The sequence below is a fragment of the Dysidea avara genome, chromosome 6 (assembly GCF_963678975.1).
Source record: "Dysidea avara chromosome 6, odDysAvar1.4, whole genome shotgun sequence".
In the NCBI taxonomy this organism is placed as follows: domain Eukaryota; kingdom Metazoa; phylum Porifera; class Demospongiae; order Dictyoceratida; family Dysideidae; genus Dysidea; species Dysidea avara.
This window is the reverse complement of record NC_089277.1, coordinates 20,807,280-20,833,105: the sequence shown is the minus strand read 5'-3', so window position 1 is coordinate 20,833,105 and position 25,826 is coordinate 20,807,280. Positions and strand designations below refer to the sequence as shown.

At 38.1% G+C, this 25,826-nt stretch overlaps 1 protein-coding gene across 1 annotated transcript; it reads left to right on the top strand.

The window, feature by feature from the left end:
- Positions 1-1,676: 1,676 nt before the first annotated feature.
- Positions 1,677-24,283, top strand: LOC136258303 (mitogen-activated protein kinase kinase kinase 5-like). Its single transcript, XM_066051630.1, is given in 8 exon segments — positions 1,677-1,763; positions 17,290-17,417; positions 17,495-17,594; positions 17,596-17,623; positions 19,791-19,903; positions 19,905-20,034; positions 22,239-22,357; positions 24,177-24,283. Coding segments are annotated over 7 exon segments (528 nt in total). The 5' UTR covers positions 1,677-1,763; positions 17,290-17,388; the 3' UTR covers positions 24,186-24,283.
- The last annotated feature ends 1,543 nt before the right edge of the window (positions 24,284-25,826 follow it).

Genomic DNA, 25,826 nt, shown 5'->3' with positions numbered 1-25,826 from the left:
TAATGAATGAGCTTACTAAGAAAATGTTTGTGTGTGTGTCTGTGTGTCTGTTTTGTCTGTGTCTCTGTTTTGTCTGTGTCTCTGTGTGTGTATGTGTATGTGTCTGTGTGCGTGTGAGCCCCAGTAGAGGGTTGATTAATAACAGGAACTTACGTATAAGCACCAAATGCTACAGTACGTATTCAACAATTGACTATTGTGTACAGTGGTTGCACTGATGATGAAAATTCAGTTTGAGACTTGCAATATACCCTGTGGTACTGTTAATAGGAAATGTCCCAATTACAAAAAGGTTCCTAGCTGCCAAAATATCAACTTGATTGGTGCTGATCACATACGTATGTGCAAGGTGGCCTGCAGAAACTTTGACAGTTTCATTGAGTTGATGTTCATAAATTGTTTTTACTTTCCCATCTCTGTTGGTTTTGTATACACACACAACTACCATGTAAATACATAACTCTTATCATCTCCCCATATAGCATATATCAGAAAGACGTGTAGTGTGTTCCTCTATGGGGTACGTCATTTTGCTGAAGACTTTCAAGTGTTCTTCTCCTCCAGTTCTCTAGCCCAGAGGTGAGTTGTACATCATGTAGTGGGTTGTGGAAAAGTTGTTAACAAATAAGTGCATGATACTGCATGTTCATAAATCATGAGAATTTTTTGTGCCAAACAGAACACCACCTTCAAAAGCCCTCAATTGTAGCTAGATTTTACAAAACCGATCCTAATTACACTTCAGTAAATAGTTTCAAAGTTTTAACCTGAAATCAAAAGGTAGCTATGTACAGTGAATGCTCTAACTAATTGATGCATCTCTGGTATATGCAAATCTCATACAAGTGCTTGTGAGGTTCATTCATCACCAAATAGAATTGAAAATTTGAGAAGTGTAGCACTATCGCAAGTACTCCAACTGGAGTGGTAGGGTGGGTACCACCTAGAATTTACAATGAATGGGTGAAGATGTGAAGAATGATTGAAGGATAGAGTCAAAATTATAAGGCTGTGTTAGCTCCTTACTGGCACAAAATCAATACAAATATTATCTGATCAACTGTACAAGGCCACCCACCATTGTACCACTACCTTATCAAGTGATACCTAGTCATTTGTGTCATACTTTGTTCTGTACTTAACGGTGACTGTTGTATTAGAGTAATTCACAAGTGTTCACTCAAGCTGCTGCAGCAGTACCCTACTCCAAATATTGTCCATGTAACATACATGTTCACAGGCACCTACATGAATGTTTAGCAGTACAGAAGTGCCACATGCATGTGGGATGCATGTGATCTATGTGATCCAATGACATGCATGTTACTGTAAGGGTGACATCAGTGTGACATGAATGTACAACTCATGTGTATTTGCCATGCCATGCATGCCAGCTTTTGACCATTGCCTGCATGTTGACACTCATGTTACAGGACATGTTGGAATTCATGGCACATGCATGTAGCATGCTGGAAAAGTGTCCCATGCATGTAACATGCTGGAAAAGTGTTCCAATTCCCTGCATGTTACATGAAACATGACTAATACAATAGATTGACAGCATGCATGTTTAGGAGGTCATGCAAGTCAACGTAAATTGCATGTAACATGTGTGGTACATGTACCATATGGTAATTCTTTGTCCCTAATTCTGTCATTACACAATTTGATAACATCACAGGTTCTATGATCTGGTGTCCACTATGATGAGCAAAGGAGGGAAAGCCCCTATTGACTCAGTCACTCACCAGGAAGACTTACAAGTGAGACCGTTATGTGGGACTAAGCACAATCAACTTAAATTGTATATTTGTGGGTATTTATCCCATTTTATTTCAGTTGAATATTCGTGAGCGAAATGGGTGTTCACACCCTTTAATTACCAAGTTCCTTAATTCCTCTCACTATAACGCTTGCTAAAATGATAGCAGACATTTTCCCACAAAATGACATTAGTATATGAACAGATTACTATGGCTGCTGGGGCCATGCCAGTGGAGGATGTCATAGATGAAAATCATGCTCCTCGACATCTCTTCCTTTAATCCCAGGCTCGCTACAGGTGCTAGTGAGTCAAACACCTCATCTGAGATGTACTAATGTACAATTCTGTAAGCCAATCTCTAGTGTGATGCTTACATGTTTGCAACTGCTCTATTAGAATGTTTGTAATCATACAGGTGGATAAGAGGTTGACTGTTTTATTAGAGTATCTCTATCTTTTTGAATACATACATCATGTCAAGGCAGTATACAGACACTGCCCACCCTGCACTTGTGAGTTACAGCTTCAGGCCTTCAGGGGTTTATAAGCTCCATATTGTGGTCCAGGATTGCCCGGACAGGTCCTTTAGTCTGAAATTGTCCTCTACAATGTAGGGACATCCAAGGACAGTCAGTGTATTCGCCTATAGTCAAGTATTTCCATCCTAGGACATGTTGGGAATTCTTCAAGTGTCTTTGTTGTAAAGACTCTCTCTAGTCCCAGTCCTCAATGGTCCTTTTTTTATCCTAGGACATGTTGGGAATTCTTTAAGTGTCCTTGTTGTAAAGACTCTCTCTAGTCCAAGTCCCTAATGGTTCTTTTTTAGCCTAGGACATGTTGGGAATTCTTTGTTGTAAAGACTCTCTCTAGTCCCAGTCCCTAATGGTCCTTTTTTATCCTAGGACATGTTGGGAATTCCTTAATTGTCCTTGTTATAAAGACTCTCTCTAGTCCCAGTCCCCAATGGTCCTTTATATCCTAGGACATGTTGGGAATTCTTTAAGTGTCCTTGTTGTAAAGACCCTCTGTAGTCCCAGTCCCTAATGGTCCTTTTTTATCCTAGGACATGTTGGGAATTCTTTAAGTGTCCTTGTTGTAAAGACCCTCTCTAGTCCCAGTCCCCATTGGTCCTTTTTTATCCTAGGACATGTTGGGAATTCTTTAAGTGTCCTTGTTGTAAAGACCCTCTCTAGTCCCAGTCCCCAATGGTCCTTTTTTTATCCTAGGACATGTTGGGAATTCCTTAATTGTCCTTGTTATAAAGACTCTCTCTAGTGTCTCAGTCCCCAATGGTCCTTTTTATCCTAGGACATGTTGGGAGTTCTTTAAGTGTCCTTGTTGTAAAGACTCTCTCTAGTCCCAGTCCCCAATGGTCCCTTTTATCCTAGGACATGTTGGGAATTCCTTAAGTGTCCTTGTTGTGAAGACCCTCGTCCCCAATGGTCATTTTTATCCTAGGACATGTTGGGAATTCTTTAAGTGTCCTTGTTGTAAAGACCCTCTCTAGTCCCAGTCCCCAATGGTCCTTTTTTATCCTAGGACGTGTTGGGAATTCTTTAAGTGTCCTTGTTGTAAAGACTCTCTCTAGTCCCAGTCCCCAATGGTCCTGTATATCCTAGGACATGTTGGGAATTCTTTAAGTGTCCTTGTTGTAAAGACTCTCTCTAGTCCCAGTCCCTAATGGTCCTTTTTATCCTCGGACATGTTGGGAGTTCTTTAAGTGTCCTTGTTGTAAAGACTCTCTCTAGTCCCAGTCCCCAATGGTCCTTTTATCCTAGAACATGTTGGGAATTCTTTAAGTGTCCTTGTTGTAAAGACTCTCTCTAGTCCCATGGTCCTTTTATTCTAGGGCATATTGGGAATTCCTTAAGTGTCCTTGTTGTAAAGACTCTCTCTAGTCCCAGTTCTCAATGGTCCTAGGACATGTTGCAAGACCTGGGACACTAAAGGACATCATAAGACAAACCTGGTGTTATTCACCTTTTGTGTCCCAAGTCCAAGTAGTCCTTGCAAGAACTGGGACATCAAAGGACATTCTAAGACAGTCCTGACGTTATTCACTTTTTATCAGTGTCCCAACTCCCTGCAAGACCTGAGACACTAAATGACATCCTAAGCCAGCCTCTTATCATAACATTGAAGCTTGTTTATGATTGCACTTCTTTAAAACATTTTTACATGTTGATGCACTTGGTTTATTCTTTTTAGTAGTGAAAATCACGTAAGGAAGGTGAAAAGGAAAAGAATGTGCTCTTTCTTATTTTGCTATTTGTGAGCTTTAGTTTTGTGTAAATGCATATTGTCTTTGTAAATATCATTTTTTCTTTCTTGTAATGAAGAATGGCTATATAGCCAATTGCTGGCATCTAAATGAAATCAACCACGTGTCTGGCTATGTGGTAGTAGTGGGAGAGCCATGCCCAGGATATAAAATGTTGAATTTAACAATCCAAAAGTAGCTTGTAGTGTTTATTCCTACTGTTAAGTGCTTCAAACCTATCAGGGTTGCAGTCGTCCAAATGCCACTTAAGTGCATTTTGTCAACCACAATCTCTTCTTTGCAAAAAGTTGTGCTGTTGGAGCTACCAGCTTACCTATGAAAATAATCCCATTATAATATATGTGTATGGGCATAAAACGTTAATTTAGTAACCACTTTTACACTTTTGAATAATGCTTGACCAGTCTTTGTTGCAGTATTCATCACAAGCCTTGTATTTCAGTCTCATGTTTCTCCAGTTTGTTTTTGTTGGGTTATTTTCCATTAAACCATTTGCTGACTTGATGTACTAGTTCTGCTGTAGACATGCAGCATCACACTGAGCTGATAGTGAAAAGACACCAAGCTTGGTCTCAAGAGAGCAACTAATGCTTCCTGGTTGATCTCTTATTCAGTTATTGGCTTACATAAAAGACTAGCATGGTGCACACAGTATGCATACAGTATGTCTTATACAATACGTACTGTATCACATGCACATATTGAAGGCGAAGGTTCAAGTTCTGTTTGCGGTGATGGATCATAGTCCAGTCGTAACCATTGGTGTCATCTTCAAAGATATGCTCAACGTGAGTCAAAAAAAAGATTAGTAGGAGGCCCATCATAAAAGACACCAATTCTAGCAGTCCAAAATTAAAGTCTGGGTTATTGCTTTAGCTAGTAATTGCAGTTAGCTAGGGTTATGGGTTTAGTGATATTCTGTTGTAGACTAGATCATTGTTTTGTATTGTTAAAATCTAGATTCCGACAGCTGGTACATAGTGGTGATACAGTGGATAGGGCTCAATGTATTTAAAAAGTGAATGGTTCTACTGTATATTCAGAAATCTCTACAGTATATTTTTAACCAGGCGCGTGCCCACAGCTGGCCTTTGTAAAAGTGTGTGCGTGCGTGCGTGCGTGCGTGCGTGCGTGCGTGTGTGTGTGTACCTATCTATCTACCTGTTTGTCTGTATGCACTCACGTGAGCAAAATCGTTAATGGTAAAAGCAGCTTTTACGTAAATAAAAGCAAATTGAAGGCTGTACTAATCTTCTGCACAGGTAAACTTTGCTCTGAGGTGGTTTCTTTTCGGCGGTCTGAAATATGGGTGTGGTGAGTCTCCTCAGACTTTGTGAATTACCTTCTCTTCGGGTTTTACAGGCATTTAACAATTGAGAAACAACAATGCTAGCCTCATAAACTACCAGGAATAGCCTATCCCTTCGAGTTGGGAAAGGGGCGTATCTCCTACATATGCGAACGAAAATGAAGAACAGCCCTGAGGCTTTGTCAAGAGAATTTGTAGGAAAAAGCACAATAGTCAAGCTATAAAACAGTTTAGACGATACTTCTGTGTGTATGTTGTTAAAAGCGGTTTGTTTAACAAGCACATCCTTAGCAGTGTATAGCAACATAATTGAAGAATTACGAAAATCTCATGAATTACGAAATCCGAGAATTACAATAAATTAAATACATGTATGTATTATTGCACAACCAAAAACCTATTGGTTAATTCCAGATGAGTTAGCTAGCTGCATGGCGCCTGGTTTTTAGAAGTACGTAGCACAACATCAACTTGTTCTTATTACAAGTTTCAAGTTGTATGTAAGTCACAAAGGGAAATTAGTGTCTGTGAAGAGAAGAACAACAGAAATACAGTAGTATACTCAAGTGATGGATGACAAAACTGATTATTGAAGTTTTAGTCACTACCAAAAATGCATTAAATAACAAGACTTGGAAGCAAGAGTAACATTAATTTCGAGTAAGAGAGAGCAAGGTTACTGTAGCTACTAGAAAATGTTGACCTTGTCACAAACTATTAAACCTTCAACTGATTATTGAACATGTAACACTACAAGCTATGGATGAAGTACATGCTGTGACTTTAACCTCAGTAACTCATTGTACCTTTATGACTGACCAGCTACATACATAGTTAAGAAGTTGAAGCTAACTCCAGTAGATAATGAGTTGGTCTCTCTGTCAACTTTTGCTGCAAAAATACTTCAACATGTCGACATGTTTGTTGTTCGTTTTATTTGAGTAATGACAACTATGCTTGCAGTAATGTGATAAACTGACCCTTTTACCGGATAAATGGCTGATACCATTTCTAGCAGTACAGAGCCAACAAATGTTGACCTCTTAATAGGGTGTGAATACTTTTGGGTACTCAGAAAGGTGACACCGCCATCAGATTGTTTTTGATATCTTCAAAGATTCAATATATCTATTTACAAGTAGAAGGAATTTTAAGGAATAAAAGTATAAACAAGGGAATAGCTAAAACATGGTGAAACAAGGAAGGTTATCTAATACCTGCAGATATACTAGTGGACATTTAATCTTTAAACTTCAATCTATACCATTGACTGCATTAGGGATTAATGTCCACTAGAATACCTGCAGGTATAGGTAATCTTCCTTGTTTCACCACTTTTAATAGCTGTTCCCTTGTTTCACTACTTTTTTCTTCAATCCTAATCCAGCTTAAAATTCATAATTTTTCTTTCTACATGTATTTATAACATAATTCACTGTATTAAAATAAAGAATGACACCAGGAATGCCGTGAAAGTAATTTGCATCAGAATGTATGTCCCAACAATCAATTACATAATGGAAGGTGAGGTGGCCATTACATTTTGTTTTCACATACGCTTCACCCATTGCACAGCATTACAAATGAAGAATAGTACAAGAAGTATCCCTGCAATCAATCCAGTCACTATGGAAAATACAGGCAATAAGTCAACACAGCCACAGGGAAGCCGCATCACGCTATTGCAAATTGACACCTTGCTTTGTCAGCGAAAAGAACTGGAACACAAAGCAAGTCCATGATGTGTGTATTGTACATACTGTGGTTGGCAAAAAGGCACATCTCTGGAAGGGTTTGGGATTAGTCTGAAGACATTTTTGGGCTTGGATGTGCCTGGTTTAACCAATGCTGCTAAGCTATCATGAAAGAAATTATGGTTGGTTTTAGGGAGATATTTTTCACTGGAAAAGCCCAGTTCTTCATAATCCCTAATATACACTACTACCATCCTGTATGATATTACAGGAAAGTGGTTCTGGTTCTAAACATCATTTACAGTGTATTAGATGTTAATCAAATTCCACTATTTGTTTTGAGAATAGCCGGTAGATATCATGGCCATGGAAGAATGAGAATGTGAATATTGCATTTGGTAGACTTGGGTCCTTAGTGAGAAGCTTTCAGAAGGATAGAAACCTACTAGAGAATTATGATGAAGTTAGTTGAACAGGGAATAGTTGGGAGGTCACTAAGGACAAGTCTATACAGGCTCATCATCCTGCAATAACACCAGTCAAAAATCACATAATATATAGTTATACAACGGGCACGAGTGCTCTGCCTGATATAAACGCATGAGCCTGAGGACCGTCAGGCCCGAAAGCAAGTGCGTTTATACAGGCAGAGCACGAGTGCACGTTGTATAACTGTTATGTACCACTCACCTAATAGGTGGGGAGAGTCTCACAAGACAGCTGTAGCACTTATAAAGGCCAGGTTTCTAACATTGATTGTGGGTAACCAAACCGAACGTTGCAATGACGTTCCCTCTACAGTACTGCAGCCACCTGAGATATTGAAAGCTAGTATGCTATGGGTTATATCAAGAGTAAATAATGGAAGTTTTCCATTATTTACTCTTGGTTATATCACTAACTTGCATTTGCTGTTCGACTCTCATCATGTAGTGCTCAGCATGCCAGCGTGATCACTCAATCGCCATATAGACTAAGCGCTAGACTAAGCGCTAGACTAAGCGCTAGACTAATCGCCATAGTGATTCTCTTGAACGAAAAATAGCAGATAATTAGACAGTTTGAGTAAACAAAACCTAACTACTAAACGATACTAGTCTTAATCTTACTATTCACACTGGCTAAACTCGAATCTGGTGGCATGACAAAAACTGGTTACCACAATCAAATGTAAAGGTGAGTATTATTTAGAATATAATAGTTTTATTGAGTCATAATAGTCGAAGTGGACTACAGTTTAATCTGGGCTAAGATGACACCAGACTAGTAAGGTGTATAAGTACATTTATATATATGTAGACTAGAGTTGTGGCCACTGCATTGGCTTTTTCGATCGCCATTGGCTGCTTGGTAAACACCATACGTATTGGTGACGTTTTGGCCCACAATCGACCTTTACATGTCATGTCAGGCTATAAAAGAATTCGAGTGATCTGTGAAGTGTCTTTCCACCTATTTGGTGAGGTATCGTAGTGGTCTTGGCCATCAGCACTTGTGCTATGCTGCACAAAACTGCAGTCAGTGCAATATCTGTATATTGCACTGCGGTCAGTGTATTATAACTTATAATGACAAATAGACATAATAACACAGCAAATGTATAAACACTATTGTAATTAGCTGATTCGGCTCTCCACCAAATGCAGTTCAATGGAGATAGCAGGATGCTCTGATGGCTGCAACTTTCTGCTCCCTCGAATAGCCAGCACAGCAGAACGTAATAAAGAAAATGAGATGGCACAATGCATCCAGGAGAGTGTTTGGTGGTAGGAGGTACCATGCTTCTAGGATACAAGATCAGCAAGATGGTTGTAGAAAATAGTAGCTTCTTTCCCATGCCACCAGAAGTGGAAAAACAAGTGGGGTGAAAGATTCACATTCAACATTATAACTTATAATGCACTTGTTGCGGTCTACAAAACTGCAACCAGTACGTTATAAGTTATAATGCACTCGCTGCGGTCTGCAGCAGTCCAATCCACGCAGAGTGGTACATTATTGTGTATGATACTTCAGCTGCTATAATGCAAAGTGGAGAGAGAATTTAAATGAATGTCTTCACAGAAGTCCAGCTATATGCGTATTACCACATTTGTATATTATCTTGTTTGCCATGCAAGTGTCATACATAGTCACTGACATTTGTACAAGCATTTTTGCAAATTGGTTGATATCCAAAAAAGATGTTTACAAGTAACATGTATGATGATTCCTCTGATTTATGGATGCTCATGATTCAGGTCATTTTTCCTTTTAACTTGAAAAGTACACCACTCCTTGTAGCTACAGTAGCTTACAAGGCCTGTTACTGTATATTGTTTTTCAGTCACTATATGCCTGTTATGTACAGTAGGCTAGCCCCTACTGAACTTTTATACACATTATTTCACCGGCTACACCCCTTTGACTAAAACAGATGGCTAACCTTTAATACAGTAGGTAAACAGCCTTTATGCATTGAGTGAAGGTTTATTTCTGTAGCTCAAAGCCTGTTTGCTCACGTTGCTGTTGGACTGCCGTACCAACATGCAAACAAGCAGACACACAGTTTTTGACAATTCAATTACAGGAACGCATGTGTGTACCCACTGTGGGGGTGCTCTTGGGTTAAAAATGAGTAGCGAATAGCATAAATAGAGAAGGGTAGTGAATGAAGTGTCAAAGATCTGGAAGATTATTCTCATCTGAAAATGTGGTCCAGTCTGGGAAAACTGGTCTTATCGTCTATAAAAGTATCGAGAAATGCTGGTTTTAAGTATTCCATGTACTGTAGCTCACCAATGGATGAAGCTATGAGTACCAAATTTTCACATGTTTTACACCAATTTCTTACCTTCCAGAGCATCCACCGTACAAGTAGCCAACAGCTAAGTTTCCTGCCATTTGAGATAGATTTTAAACTGAGGTTAACTGTATCAGGCTAGCTCCAAAGGGGTGAGAGGCAGGGGCCAGAAGAAGGCAAGGGGTTATTAAAGAATTAAAGAGAAAGGTGTAGGGATAGATTATGTCAAGTTATGGGGCATTCAGATATCAAAACTGGCTAAAATGAAAAGACATTTACAGCACAAGTCTTTATTCAATACCACAGAGCTACACAGGCCATCCCCGTGGTGGCCAGAACTTCATTAAGGCCCCAGACCACTTGTACGGATCGCCACTGTACTTGGGAAAAGCAGCCAGCAATAACTGAAGTTTGCTGATTTTGATGATGAAATTTGATAGTTTATTCATGTAGCTTTGTGTTCTTGGTGAAAAATCAAATCTGCTGCCATGGGTGATAAGACTGGTTTTCCCAGACTCAGTCACATACGTATAACCATAACGCTGGATAGAAGTAAATTGATTTAGGATAGCATATAGCATCACAGCACAAGCATAATTATGTATCAGTTCCAAAGCCAAGTTCCTTTAGATATGTATTCATCACTGATTTTAGTCAACTGAAAAGTAACAAAATGGCACTTTTGATCCACCTGCAGCTCTCCATTGCAATGACTATTAATGTTCTTAATCACATGATATTACAACATTCAAGGTCTCACAAGTGTGAAGTAAGCTGTTACTTCAGCTTTGTGTGATGTAGGCTGACTTAAGCATTTCAAGTAACCAAATCACTTTACATGCACCTTGTCATTATACATGTTGAATGAATTGCACATTATCTAATAAGTATGGATGGTAGTAGTGTTTAGTAGGGTTCCTCCTAAAATACATGGTTGGCGTGTGCACCAAAATACCACTGTTAAAAAGCCATCATAGAACCGCTTTTATGGAATAGTCTTAGTGACATCAATTCAGCATTTAAAACAAGAAAATGCAGAGAACTGTAGATTGAGTTTAAAAATACTTGAAACCCAATTTTGGTCCCCTTGCCTGCCCACATGCCTACCTGACCGCATGCCGTCACAAGAATAGAGACCAAATGAGGTCACTATTTCACTCTACAGTAGCAAACTCACAAGTGGCATGTGTTTCCTCTGGTTCCGACAAGTGTTCGCTTTCTACTACAATTTGCTTTAATACAGTTATGGTCTAGAGATAACTGATAAGGTCAATCAGAGCTTTGTTCATGATTTGTATGAGTGTATTTCAGTTATAATTTTGTAGCACAGTAATAAAGTGTAGGTTAGAGACCTAGTACAAGGATCTTAAAAACCAGGCAAAACCGAGGTTTTTAAAACACATAGATCCAAGGGTGTGGTCTCTAATTGACTTTGATAATGGCAGCGTTTTACATGGGCAATAGCTATGTAGGTGGAGTCATTGTGGGATTGGATTATGAGTTCATTCAATGTTAAAATAAATGCAAAAGACTGAACATGTTTTTGTCAAAGAGCTGGAGAAATCAAAGCTCACACCTTATTGTAGGTTCCTTGCTCAAGAACAGACTTGGATCGCAGCAGTGATAGTGCAGATAATATCATGAATTGACAAGGAAATTAACAAGTTGTTGTCAGTGCCTATGATGTTACAGAAGTGTGTCTATTGTAAAGACGCAGCCTTAATTGATTATAATGGTGACAAGTTGTTACAAATTGCTGCTAATGGTGCCACAACAATATGAAGACCAAGCACGATGTACATGGACCACATCAACATTAAAGTCCTTCATAGCTTAATAGAAGATGCACATTAAACAATTTTTTCCATGATATGTCTAGAACTGTCCGTTCATCATAACAAACGTAGCTGCAACATTAGATTCTATCTCCCACAATAAAATTTTTCTAGGCATGCTTATAAAATGAATGAAGTGGGTACACTTCTGTTGGCTAGGGTGACTGCTTGCCCACAGCTGGCTATTAGCCAGCAATATGCTTGTAAGAGCATGGCACTTTAATGATTGAATGTGAGATTTGTAATGGAGGTCTTTCTGCTAGCAGGTCTCTGACCATTTAAAAACCTGGTGGATTTAAAGACTTCATTATCTTCCAAAGATCAAAGCATATTATGTATACCATTATTTAACACTGCTTTGTTTACTTACCCTGCTATAGCATTCAAGGGCACTCAAATTCTGCTTTACAATTCCAAGATGAACCACTGAACACATAATTGTAACTGTAGTATGATCATAATGGCCTCGCCAATCAGTACTCATCATAGAGCAGGTGATTAGTTCCTGTACAGACTTGTATGTTTTTCGAAGTGTATCACAGGCTCATAATTCCTTCGATTGAAATGAAACTACTTCACTCAGAATACATGCAGCATCTATAGAACTACCATACTTTAGTTCAAATAGAGTGAAAATCTCATGTTCACTGGTGAAGATATGGCTTCAAGGATGAAGAATCAGCCTGGAAACACTTGCTTAGAAGATCCTACTCTATCAGTATCCAGTGAAGTGACCAGAATTAAGCTTTAATGACAGTATATATTATAAAGGGCAATAATGCTATATTGTGATTCTGTTATGAGATAGTTTGCTGGACTGCAACTTACTATTACAATTGATTCTGCTTCCGTGTACACTATGGCAATGCTAATGTGAGCGATACAGGTTAAATTTTATCAAAACTCATTGTGTAAGGTGAAATACTGTATAGCTACTTGATGGTTCGTTTAAAATGACCACAACACATTACTGAGTTGAAACTGTGAGAAAAGAACGGCTTTGCAAATTAGTACTCACCGTAGAACAGGTAGAACACTACACAGAAATTTTACCCTACCACTTTCCCAATCCACACACAAAAGAAAAAAATCGGCCCCATCTATGCAAGTCTAGTGATCAAAGTTATCTTCATGCAAAGAAACCATATCAAGTATTATTGACCCTTTTCTTGGATAAGCATATGCAAACCATATGAAATGCTTATACTACTGCAAAAGGATGTACACTTTAAAAATTCACAACATGTCTTTGATAAAAGGGACCATCGACGACTGGTACTAGGGTCATTCCGTGTCAAATCAACAAGGAATTTAGGGTCACCTCTCGGATTTGGACGAAACTTGGTGTGTTTGTAGTACCTATGGTGCTTATCACTCATGCAAATTTTTAGCTCCATACATTCCATAGTTTCTGATTTATGACCACAAATATTTTGAATATTTCATGAAAATTTGGTCCATCTCTTGTTACAAAATCAATTGCAACCTTGCACTGTGTAAATATTTGTAAACACAATTTTCAGTGATGGAAGACTGTTGATTGACCTTTCCAGTGATCCCTAAATTATGGGATATCTACTTAATTATGGTTCAAAAGTACTTCATTGAAAACTTTAATCCCTTATATTTTGAAAAATGCTGCTTGAAATTTTTCAAATTCTTTTGTGAATAATGATTGGGTCATAGTCTATGTTTGATAAAATTTTTGTGGTGGGATCACAATGGGCTCAAGAGATATAATGAATTATGTTGTGGTATGCGGTCGAATTTGCAGTCTATTATTGCTGTATTGGAGTGTACACCTCCAATAACCACTCGCAACAAGGCCATGCCAAGTTTGTCTTACAGAGTGAAGGTGTCTAGGTGCATTGCAATCTGTATTAATGACCACCTGTATTGAAAGGCCATCTATGTGCTGCAGTTAAGTTATACTTCATTAATGTATAGCACCAAAGCATCAACAACCCTTTCTAGCAAATCCAAAAATGGTCCTTATTAGACAGGTTGACTATAAATTACAGATCTGACCACCATGTGTCCATGAACATCATGTAAATGTACTATCTCTTTACAAATACCTTCTTTATTAAGTTGAATACCACTGTAGTGGACTTAGCCATATTTAAGTTGCGTATGTGGCTACATAGATGCATATAATAGAACTCCTCAGAAGGGATACCTGGATATCTTGATAACCAGGACACCTGTTTATACACTGTACTCCCACTCTATAATATATAGTGGTGCACATACATTTAGACCAAGATACTTCTGTGGCTTCTGTAATATGAGCACTTTATTATGGTCCTAGCAATGGAGGGGTTTTACCATACATGCATTAATTGTACCTCAATATGTGAAATTAATTACTACATTACTTTACATTCATGACCACTTTGAAGATCAAGTCATAAACTCATGCACATACTCACATAGGACATGCTGACCACATACTTAACATTTGCCTGTACTGATGTTCAAAGCGTCAACCCAAAATACTTTGAAAAACCATTTTAGTAATTACAGTACTATAAATCACACATTGAGGTGCAAGCAAGTGTTAATAATATAAAAACTCTTGGTACAAGTAATGCATCTACTGTATATAGTGTAACTCTTCTATTCCCTGGACCATTGATGAAGTGTTCATTTTTGAGAAACCACAGACTTGTCTTGGGCCCAAAATGTACGTACAATTATAAAGTAAGATCATGAGGCTATTAAGGTGCCCAGGTATCCTTTTAGAGGAGGTCTATTGTACCTATGCAGCCATGTACGTAACTTGAATAGTGTAGAGTGGGGATATGTATGTGAGTGCACTACAGCAAGATTTTACTTAATAAATAAGGTATAACTGAAGAGATGGTACAACATTAATGTGTTTATGGACGCATGATAATCTCATTTATAGTCAACCTGTCTAATAAGGACCATTTGCTAGAAAGGGTTGATGCTTTGGTGCTATACATTAATATCCAATTAAAGTATAAATTAGCTACAGCTTATAGATGGTCTTTCAATACAGGTGGTCATTAATACAGGTTGCGATGCACCTAGACACTTTCACTCTGTAAGACAAACTTGGCATGGCCTTGTTGTAAGTGGTTATTGGAGGTGTACACTCCAATACAGCAATAATAGACTACAAATTCCACCGCATACCACAACATAATTCATTATATCTCTTGAGCCCATTGTGGTCCCACCACAAAAATTTTATCAAACATAGACTATGACCCAATCATTATTCACAAAAGAATTCGAAAAATTTCAAGCAGCATTTTTCAAAATATAAGGGATTAAAGTTTTCAATGAAGTACTTTTGAACCATAATTAAGTAGATATCCCATAATTTAGGGATCACTGGAAAGGTCAATCAACAGTCTTCCATCACTGAAAAGCGTGTTTAAAAATATTTACACAGTACAAAGTTGCAGTTGATTTTGTAACTAGAGATGGACCAAATTTTCATGAAATATTCAAAATATTTGTGGTCATAAATCAGAAACTATGGAATGTATGGAGCTAAAAATTTGCATGAGTGATAAGCACCATAGGTACTACAAACACACCAAGTTTCGTCAAAATCCGAGAGGTGACCCTAAATTCCTTGTTGATTTGACATGGAATGACCCACTAGAGACAGTCTTTACAACAAGGACAAATTCCCAACAACTCCTAGGATAAAAAAGATCATTGCTAGAGAGAGTCTTTATAACAAGGACACTTAAGGAATTCTCAACACGTCCTAGGATAAAAGGACCATTGGGGACTGGGACTAGAGAGGGTCTTTACAACAAGGACACTTAAAGAATTCCCAACACGTCCTAGGATAAAAAGGGACTGGGACTAGAGGGGGTCTTTAAAACAAGGACACTTAAAGAATTCCCAACATGTCCTAGGATAAAAAGGACCATTGGGGACTGGAACTACAGAGTCTTTACAACAAGGACACTTAAAGAATTCCCAATATGTCCTAGGATAAAAAGGACCATTGGGGACTGGGACTAGAAAGTCTTTACAACAAGGACACTTAAAGAATTCTCAACATGTCCTAGGATATAAAGGACCATTGGGGACTGGGACTAGAGAGGGTCTTTACAACAAGGACACTTAAAGAATTCCCTAGGATAAAAAGGACCATTGGGGACTGAGACTAGAGAGAGTCTTTACAACAAGGACACTTAAAGAATTCCCTAGGATAAAAAGGACCATTGGGGACTGGGACTAGAGAGAGTCTTTATAACAAGGACACTTAAGGAATTCCCAGGATAAAAAGGACCATTTGGGGACTGGGACTAGAGAGCGTCTTTACAACAAGGACACTTAAAGAATTCCCAACATGCCCTAGGATAAAAAGGACCATTGGGGACTGGGACTAGAGAGAGTCTTTACAACAAGGACACTTAAAGAATTCTCAACACGTCCTAGGATAAAAAGGACCATTGGGGACTGGGACTAGAGAGAGTCTTTATAACAAGGACACTTAAGGAATTCCCAGGATAAAAAGGACCATTGGGGACTGGGACTAGAGAGAGTCTTTACAACAAGGACACTTAAGGAATTCCCAGGATAAAAAGGACCATTTGGGGACTGGGACTAGAGAGAGTCTTTACAACAAGGACACTTAAAGAATTCCCAACATGCCCTAGGATAAAAAGGACCATTGGGGACTGGGACTAGAGAGAGTCTTTACAACAAGGACACTTAAAGAATTCTCAACACGTCCTAGGATAAAAAGGACCATTGGGGACTGGGACTAGAGAGAGTCTTTATAACAAGGACACTTAAGGAATTCCCAGGATAAAAAGGACCATTGGGGACTGGGACTAGAGAGAGTCTTTACAACAAGGACACTTAAAGAATTCCCAACATGCCCTAGGATAAAAAGGACCATTGGGGACTGGGACTAGAGAGAGTCTTTACAACAAGGACACTTAAAGAATTCCCAACACGTCCTAGGATAAAAAGGACCATTGGGAACTGGGACTAGAGAGAGTCTTTACAACAAGGACACTTAAGGAATTCACAGGGACTATACATGGGACACAATAGGTAAATAACACCACGAGTGTCTTGGGATGTCCTTTAGTGTCCCAGGTCTTGCAGGGACTACTTGGACTTGGGACAGTATGGGTGAATATAGGTTGGGAAGACCTTCATTCTCTGATAGGACAGAAAGGACTTGTCTTGGGACATTCTGTAATATCAAAGGATAAAATAGGACAAAGGGATTTGTCCGGGCACTCCTAGACATTTATGGCCTGAGGGTTTATAGACTCCACATTGTACCTGTATAACTGTTTTAGACTGTATCGTATAATTAGTTACCTCTTTTCTGTAACTGTTTGTGCAATAGCATCAACAAAAGCAGCTGTATCTTTCACAACTGTACTACTGCCATGGCAACCGTGCATGCTTACATGACACAGTTAATCACCTTCTTTAGATCACTGCTCGTTAAGAATGCAGATACATCTGACAAACCTAAATTTTGTGCGTACATATGTATGTTAAATTGTGCCTGGAGTATTTGAGATTTATTACCCACCCAAAACAGACTACAGTAAATTGACATAATCAGTCACTACACACTTGGTATCTCTACCACATCACACTGTAGTATGAGTATGAAGTGGACAGTAATGGTGACTGAGTGGTGTTGGGTAAAGGATCATTTGGAGCTATCTACTCTGCCATTGATCTTGTCACCAAGAGAAAAATGATCATCAAGGAAATCAGTGATACTGGGTAAGATTTAAGGCAGTCATATAGATACACATGTCAGTAGTTGTACAGTGTATTTACTATAGATTTTGTTATTGTAGAGATTTTCAGTCACTGGAGGAAGAGATCAGACACCATTGTCACCTCCAACACAAGAACATTGTCTCCTACTATGGTACACTGACTGAAAATGGAGTGTTAAAAGATCTTCATGGAATAGGTGCCTGGAGGTAAGTTATAAATGTGACGTTTATTTGATCAGGAGCACATCAAACAAGGGAAAATGTAACCCTGTAAACATGGCTGCCATGTATGTATTGTACTACAAATACCGTATAGCGGGAAATTTCCGGAGGGTGTAATTTTCGGATATTTCGGAAAACTAAATAATTTCCGAAAATAAATTTTCCGAAGTTGTTTATTCATACATAGTCTACATTTAGGTAAAATCGTGAGTTGACATAGCGCTCCTCAAGTACTTCAAGGTGTGTAAACAGAGTGGCGATACCAGTATTTCTTATTTACCTGTTGGCAACCCCTAGTTCTATACTTGTTGTTGCCAATTCAGGCGTCACCAGAATGATGGAGATACGCCAGTGGAAGCAGGAAAATGGGAAACCACGTGGTGAATATTGGGTGTCGCTACACAGGAAAAGAGAAGGCGGAAATAGTGCTTTCTCTATAATCTATGCGTAATCCATGACCTGATGGCGCACAGAAGTCTTTACCTGCCTTGCCAGAGCACAATTCCGTATATTTCCGTCAAGTGCTGATCGTGGTGTTTATCCGAAAATTTATTTCCGAAATAGTTCACAATGATCATTATCCGAAAATTACACCCTCCGGAAATTTCCCGCTATACGGTACACAAAAAAAATTAGAATTTTCAACTAGAGTAGGGACCATAGCACATCAATAAAAAGTACTGAAACAAGTCGGAGTAGTCCATGATATTAAATCACAGTAAAACAATATATATCCCTATACTGTGCTCAAAATACTGTAATGGAAAAGCACAGTAGGGATATAGCACTTCTTATTGTTTTACTGTGATTTAATATCATGGACTACTCCAACTTGTTTCAGTACTTTTTATTGATGTGCTATGGTCCCTACTCTAGCTGAAAATTCTGAATTTTTGTGTACTTGTTTGTTAACTTTTTTTGTTAATAATTATTATGACTGGTGAACCCACGCATACTGCATCTGAAATGGTGCTGCATGCCCCAGCTATATCAATTATCATCTGAAAAGTGAAGTATCCCTACACTCCGTTGTCAGCTATGTTCAACTCATAACTAGTGTTGGGCAGTATTGAAAAATAGCAAATGATATACCTTCCATAAAAAAGTATCACAGTATTACTAAATATCACAGTACTAATGTAAAAGCTATTGGTATTAAAATAACTGTCATTTACCTCAACAAAAGCACCAAATACCTATGGTAATTCAGCAAACCTCAGGTACAAATTACCACAAACAGACTTGTTTACATAGTTTGGGTTAGCTGACTACATCAGCACCTACCTACAAACATTGTCACATGTCTGGTTACCTTCTAAATATGGGATGAAACAAGCCCGCAGGGCAAGAGCTGTTTGAAAAGCACCTCTGTAATCCATGCATATACCGAAATAAAGAAATGGTGCCGCGCTCCCCAGCTATATCAATTATCATCTGAAATGTGAAGGACCACTGTGGTTTGTTGTCAGCTATGTTTAACTCGTTACACAGCAGTACAAATTAAAACTGTTCAAAAACCACCCCTACAATCAAAATAGCTACTATGAAAAATAACGAAGGAAAGCCATTATGTGCTACCACCAAATCAACACTTTTTGCTGTCAGCAGTGATGAATGGGACACAAAGGAGGACTCATGAAGAATACGTTATACATACTGTGGTACGCCAAAAGGCACCTCTCGGGCCGAAGCTATGTCAAACGGTGAAAAAAATTAGGCCCATAGCCTTAGCCATTAACGAGTTATGCTTGTCTGAAGGCATCAGTCAGTCAGTTACTCAGTCAGTCAGTCAGTCAGTTACTCAGTCAGTAGAAATTCTGTTAAATAATTTTTTTCTGTTTTTTAAATTCCATCACAACTTTTTGAAGGTATTTCAGCTCAATCTGAAAGCTTCTTTGGGCTTAGTTCGATCTAACCAATAGTGCTCATCGTCATCTGGGAAAATTGAGGCTGGTTTTTGGGTGATGTTATTTTGTCAGCCATGCCTACTCCTTTGTGGTCCCTACTATACAGTACTATTGTACTGTATGATAAAAAGTACCTTTTGAAATTTGGACGTTATATGGAAGTTTTCTAACAACCAAATTTACTCATGCTCGATACCTACAGGCACACATACAGGCTTTTACTTTTATACATCCCATCACAACAGGTAGCCTATCAGACTTACTGAAGCACAAATGGGGACCACTGTTGGAAGATGAAAGTACCATCAAGTGCTACACTAAACAGATCATCAACGGTATCAAGTACCTTCATGAGCAGTTCGATAGTTCACTGAGACATCAAGGGGGATAATGTACTAGTCAACATGTACACTGGTCAACTAAAGATATCTGACTTTGGAACATCTAAGAGGCTAGCTGGATTACAACACCAGATGGCTTCTTTTAAGGGTAAGTAGTGAATATGGACACTTGAGGACACCTGTGTAATCACGACGCTTGGTTGTAGGGTGGAGTATCAATTTTACATGGTTCCAATGTACCTCCATATAAAGAATGCAACCCTAACTCTCCACATACATACTTACATACACTGTAGTTACCTACATGCAGTGTGTGGTCAAGCCTCCAGTGAAGCAGTTACACCAAGTTCTACTGTAAATGTGAAGAATAACATTTGAATATTTTTGTTCCCAATATATAATACGTATATACTTTACCACAGCTAGAACGGTTGGCTATTTTCAATTTTCAGCATATAGCCAACCAATTTGCTGAACATTTTCAAATGATAAAGTACAGAAAAGGAAATGATCCACTTCTATTTCTGCTATTTGCAGGCATGATGAGTTATGTACGTAAGTAGCTGTTAATAGCATACCACAAGAGATTATCATATGATGTTTTATTGGTGATTTCTTGCTTCCTTCCTGTTAACCTTTATCATGTCCTACCTGGTGCATAGTCACTTCCTGTTTAACTTCATGACTGTTCTATTAGAGTATACTAATTGCTTTGTCATCATGTCATGTGCAAATCAGAGCGGATTTTGGAAAAGCGGTTGTATGTACTATGTTGTATAGTTGGTTCTAAAGCTTCAAATTTCATGAGTAGAACTACTTTGAATATTCCAAAGGTTTCTACAACATTGGTTTAACCATTGGATGCATGTCATACATAGATTATTTAACTGTTAAATAAATTTTCATCTCTATGTAGTGTACAAAATTGCATGTTCCATAGACTTATTGTTGGGTACTTTAGTTTACCTAGTATCTTGTGAGGCTATCAAACTCATATAGAACAAATCAATGCACTCTTACGTATACAGTACACAGTTTATTTCTTATGCTGATTTTGTCTAATAAGTTTAGTCTTAACGTTCTATCTTCTATGAAGATAAACTCTACACAACATCACACGAATATGATTACAATGAAATTTTCAATACTCTCCCAACACACTAGTTGACAGTCAATTGTCAGAAACTAAATGTTCCATAATTTTAGTTTAGAGAAAATTTTCACTAGTTATGTGCTATGGCTCAAATTAGTTTGGTGGCCTCTTCGAATACAACCAAAAATGTCTGTAGCTTGCATACTCAGTGTAAACATGGTAATGGAGTAGTGCTAATACTTTTCTTGATTTAAAATAGTATATCATCACATGTTGATAGCTGGGATTCAGATGGTAGCTGCCTGTTCAACACTAACCACATTATATTTTCTGTGTTGATAGTTTTATTAGCCATGATGTTTAGCAAACATATAGTGAGATCATTTTGCATGTGATGTGGTCACATGATGTGAACTAGTTGTATTTTCTGATCATCCTTCCTCTTTTCTGATTGGAGTAGTATTTTGTGGGGTGGGAGTTGTTTACTAGAAAAGTCATCATCGTCAGTAAAAACAGATAACAGTTTTGAAGTGTGACACGTCATATGATAGTAGTGTGACACAGTGACAATACATATCTTTTGTTGTAGCTCTTACTACCAAAATACAGGTACTGTTTTGTAGTGTGTGGATGCACCTAAAAAAATTGAAAGTATCAGCTCAACCGTATGCATACAAGGAACTGGTGATTAATTTTATGGCTAAAGTAGCCCAGATAATTTCATCAGAGACAAACTTGCTGTTCTCTCATGATTTTTTGCTGAAACTTGTATACTAAAAAGAACAGTACAATCAGTACTCTATCTAATGCACCTTGGAATAGATGTTAAAATTAATTTTCAGAAACTTGCAGTTTTGTCCAATACAAATTTGTCAGAATGGCATTACTCTTATGTACTGTATTATTTTGTGCGTGTCATAGTCATTTCCAGTGAACTAGGTGTCACATCCTTGTGTTTCATACAGTATGTTATTCAGGTAATTCTTATCTTTGTACGTCCTTAAAATTATTGTGGTTTCTTCGTACAATGTGTAATATTTTAATAAAACACTGGAACTGCTATCCCGCAAAAAAGCTAATGCAGCCTTGATAATGTAACACATTGGAATCTTGAAACTAAAACTCTTTGGAATATTGTCTAACTTAAAAGTTTTAGCCAATATAATGTGACGTTTTTGAAGCATTTGTACATGTTATTATTCTTCATTACCATATAAGTAGTGTACTGGGTGATGTCATATCCTTGTAATAATATTCAGGTACGATGCAGTTTATGGCTCCAGAGGTGATCACAGCTGGGTATGGTCCTCCTGCTGACATCTGGTCACTAGGGTGTACTGTGGTGGAAATGGCAATTGGTAAATCATCCTTCTATGATGTAAGTACTACTTGTGGCCAAGGAATACTATGTCTGTCCGTCTGTATGTAGTGTTAAAATAGTACAAATTGTTGTTTGTCTATGACATATTTTGTATTTCAAATACCTCATAAATTCATTTTCTTCTGCAACATTGTTTGACATAATCCTCTATAACCTGTTATATAATACAGTGTAACTGTGATAGCTGTCACACTCTTTGATAGCTAAACATTGTGCTATTTATGTACACATTTATTTGCTTGTGAAATTACCAACGGTTACATACATGCATTGATCACAATTATACGTAATGATGTTTTAACATTTTAATTTCTTTTTTCATATTGCAGTGCCAAGCTGAAATACTTGGCTAGCTACGAATTATTCATAATTTTTTACCAACCAAATGATGAAACTGATTGCTCAGACCAAAACTTGTCCATCTAAAGTAATCTGCTACCTGGTACATAAAGGAATGCTTTAATTTAATCCTCAGCTTCAGACTGGTGAACTTCACCGTACATCTTTGGCTTTATCCTCTGTGTGTAACACTTTCTAATCATCAGCATTTCATTTCTACCTTCCATTAAAATAACACCACCTTAGTAACCTACTTCAATACTTTTCACACATATTAGGACCTCCTTAGCCATTGTCAGGTCCTGTAACATGCGTAATAAAGCCTTGATGACATGCCTTAAATCTGTGCTTCACATTTGTCCTCCATGATAAGGTGGTACTTCAAACTAAACTCTCTTTGTGTTTGTTGCCATTCAACAATTCAATGTGTAAATATCTTGTGTAAAATTATTATATGAAATTTCAACAAATCAATGAAGCTGTCTACAGGTGTATTGGATATACATTGTACTGGGTTAGCAATTCAGGTAACAGGCCATTGAACTCCTCCAGAAGTTGCAACACTATACATAATACCACATAACTGCACTAATTTCTAAGTACTGACATATGATGTAATGTGATGCATCACTAACACAAAGAAAGGTAATGTTATGCTTTATAGGGAGTAATTGTTGTGGAATTTTTTTCATATTGACTTGGATGGATGCTTATTTTATTGTTAACTTTGTATGAACTCTCTTGTCAGTCTTGTGTTATGTTTCACCATATGTCAGTCTTGTGTTATGTTTCACCATAAAGTTTCCTATCATCTTCTAAGCTACGTACATACACATGTTCATATTGGGTCTTGACTATGAGATACAGACTCTGTACATGAAGCTATGTAACTTTGGCATCATTTGTGACCAGGCTTGCAAATTAGGGCATGTAGACACATAAAATTTTCCTACTTGTAATTCCATTGCTCATAATTTTTGTGCCATCATGCTATGGCCTAGAAAAATTTTCAGCTTGTATTATTAATCAGCCATTGCAGAATTCAATTATTCTTTTCAAATACTGACTAATTTGTTGCCTCCCTGCAGAGTTATAGTTGAACAATGATCAATCCTAATGAAAAAAATGAGAAGTCATGATTGTTAAGTACTGCAAAGGAAATCCTGGATCCCAGGCTGTGTGGCTCCTCAGGCACTTGCCCATACTGCAAGCTGTCTGTAGATCAAGTTACCACCTGGTTTGGGATTTTTCTGCATTCAGCACAGTTTTCAGGTTCAAGTTTCTGATTCCCTGTGCCACAGGCTAACTTGTTGCCTCCCTGCAGGTCTCTAGAGGGATAGTTGAACAATGATCCTAAGATGTGTCTTTGTGTGCCTAGTTAAAGTTTTGGTATAAAATATAGAAATGGACTTTTGTTGTTGAGTGTTTTATGCTAGGACACATTATGGGTGAATACATTTCCTCTTCTCCATGTTAGGTATCATGAAGGATTCCAAGTCCAACCTAACGAGTATGCCGGCATCGGTCTAGCTACCTTACTGGTGATATCTGGGAAGTCACTTGCTGCTTCAGCTGATCTGAGACACATTGGTTAGTTTATGCTACTAGTATCAAAGAATCTAAGTTTTTGTATACTTGGTTTACTTGAAACCCTGGACCTGAGTACAGTAGGAGTGCAGCTAGTATGTTGCTTGAAAAGCATCTTTAAAAATATAATAGGTTATGTAAGTTAGACCAATGGCCTCAGAGGTGGATTTTGTAATGCCTCTTGATTAAACAACTAAGAAAGAAACGATCTGATTACATAAAGGCCACTTTCCTGTAGCCATTACCACTTTCCCTTTAGTTCTCTAATACTCCTAGGAACAAATTATTTAATCTGGAACTTGTCATGGTACTTCTGAGATAAGTTTTCACATATCTGAGGGAAGAAAAGGAGCGTTCAGCAGTAGAAGTTGTCACTGGAAATGTTAGATACAATTTTAAAAGTTTATCAACCTCTCGTAGCATGCCCTTGTATATTGAACTCTCGTTCATTACACTTGCTATTGTTCTCACATTGGTTACCTTTTTTATGCCTAAACAACCAGTTATTTACGTATATGATATAACCTTTTGTTATGGTACAGTACCAATTAGCTGCATAACTGTACTGTATGAGTCATTGAGTACAGTTATGTAGCTAATTGGGCAAATACAATACACTTGACAAATATAGTACAGTTATGTGGAAAATGTTTGTAAGGAATGTCCCCATTCAAACAGCATAAGGTAATCCTACCAGTTTATGCTACAATTAAAAATGGATTACTTGAATACTAATAGTCTGATCACCAAAAGTCGAAGCAACAACCCATGCAGATAACACGATGGATCACATGCATAACATTGTCAAATGCTGAAACTAGCCAAACTAATGTTACCAGTTTGTTCTACCACTAAAAATAGATCATATGTGACCAGATTTTACAGAACCGAACCAAATCGCACATCAGGCAAAATCAAACTAACACCACCAGTGGATAGCTACACTATCGTACTACAAGTTTTGACCCTCAGCACTACTCAAACTACACGAGGTTGGTTTTAATAGACGTCTTTTCTGGGTGGTGTGGAGTGTCCAAATGGCGGTTTCAGGCCTTGTGAAGGACCTGGCTTGGCAAGAATCAGTGGTTTACTGGTGGACAGCCTTATAATGTTGGCCAGATGTGTTCTCTGTAGATTTTGCTACATATCAGCCACTAAGGAGCCAGCACAGCCCTGTAATCTCGTGTATGGACTCCAATCGTAGTCTGCCTCCATTTTGAGGCCTATCTTTTGCCCTCCCCGCCACCCCCCAGCCTCCACCCCTTTGTGAGCACTCGTGATACTACTTCGCTCGTCCAACTGCTCAGATTTTCTATCTTATTTGGCGGGAAACTGTACAAGCAACTACAAGTACTGGAAGTGGCTTGAAAGGTAACAGATTGATGCATCTTTTGTGTAAATTTCATACGCGTGCTTGCTATCCTGGGAGAGTTATGCTGGCTTCAATTCTTTAAAACCGTTTATCTCGAAACTTCTAATGTGCGATTTGGATCGTTTTTCCAAAATCCAGTCACATATGACAATTTACTGATATGTAGTC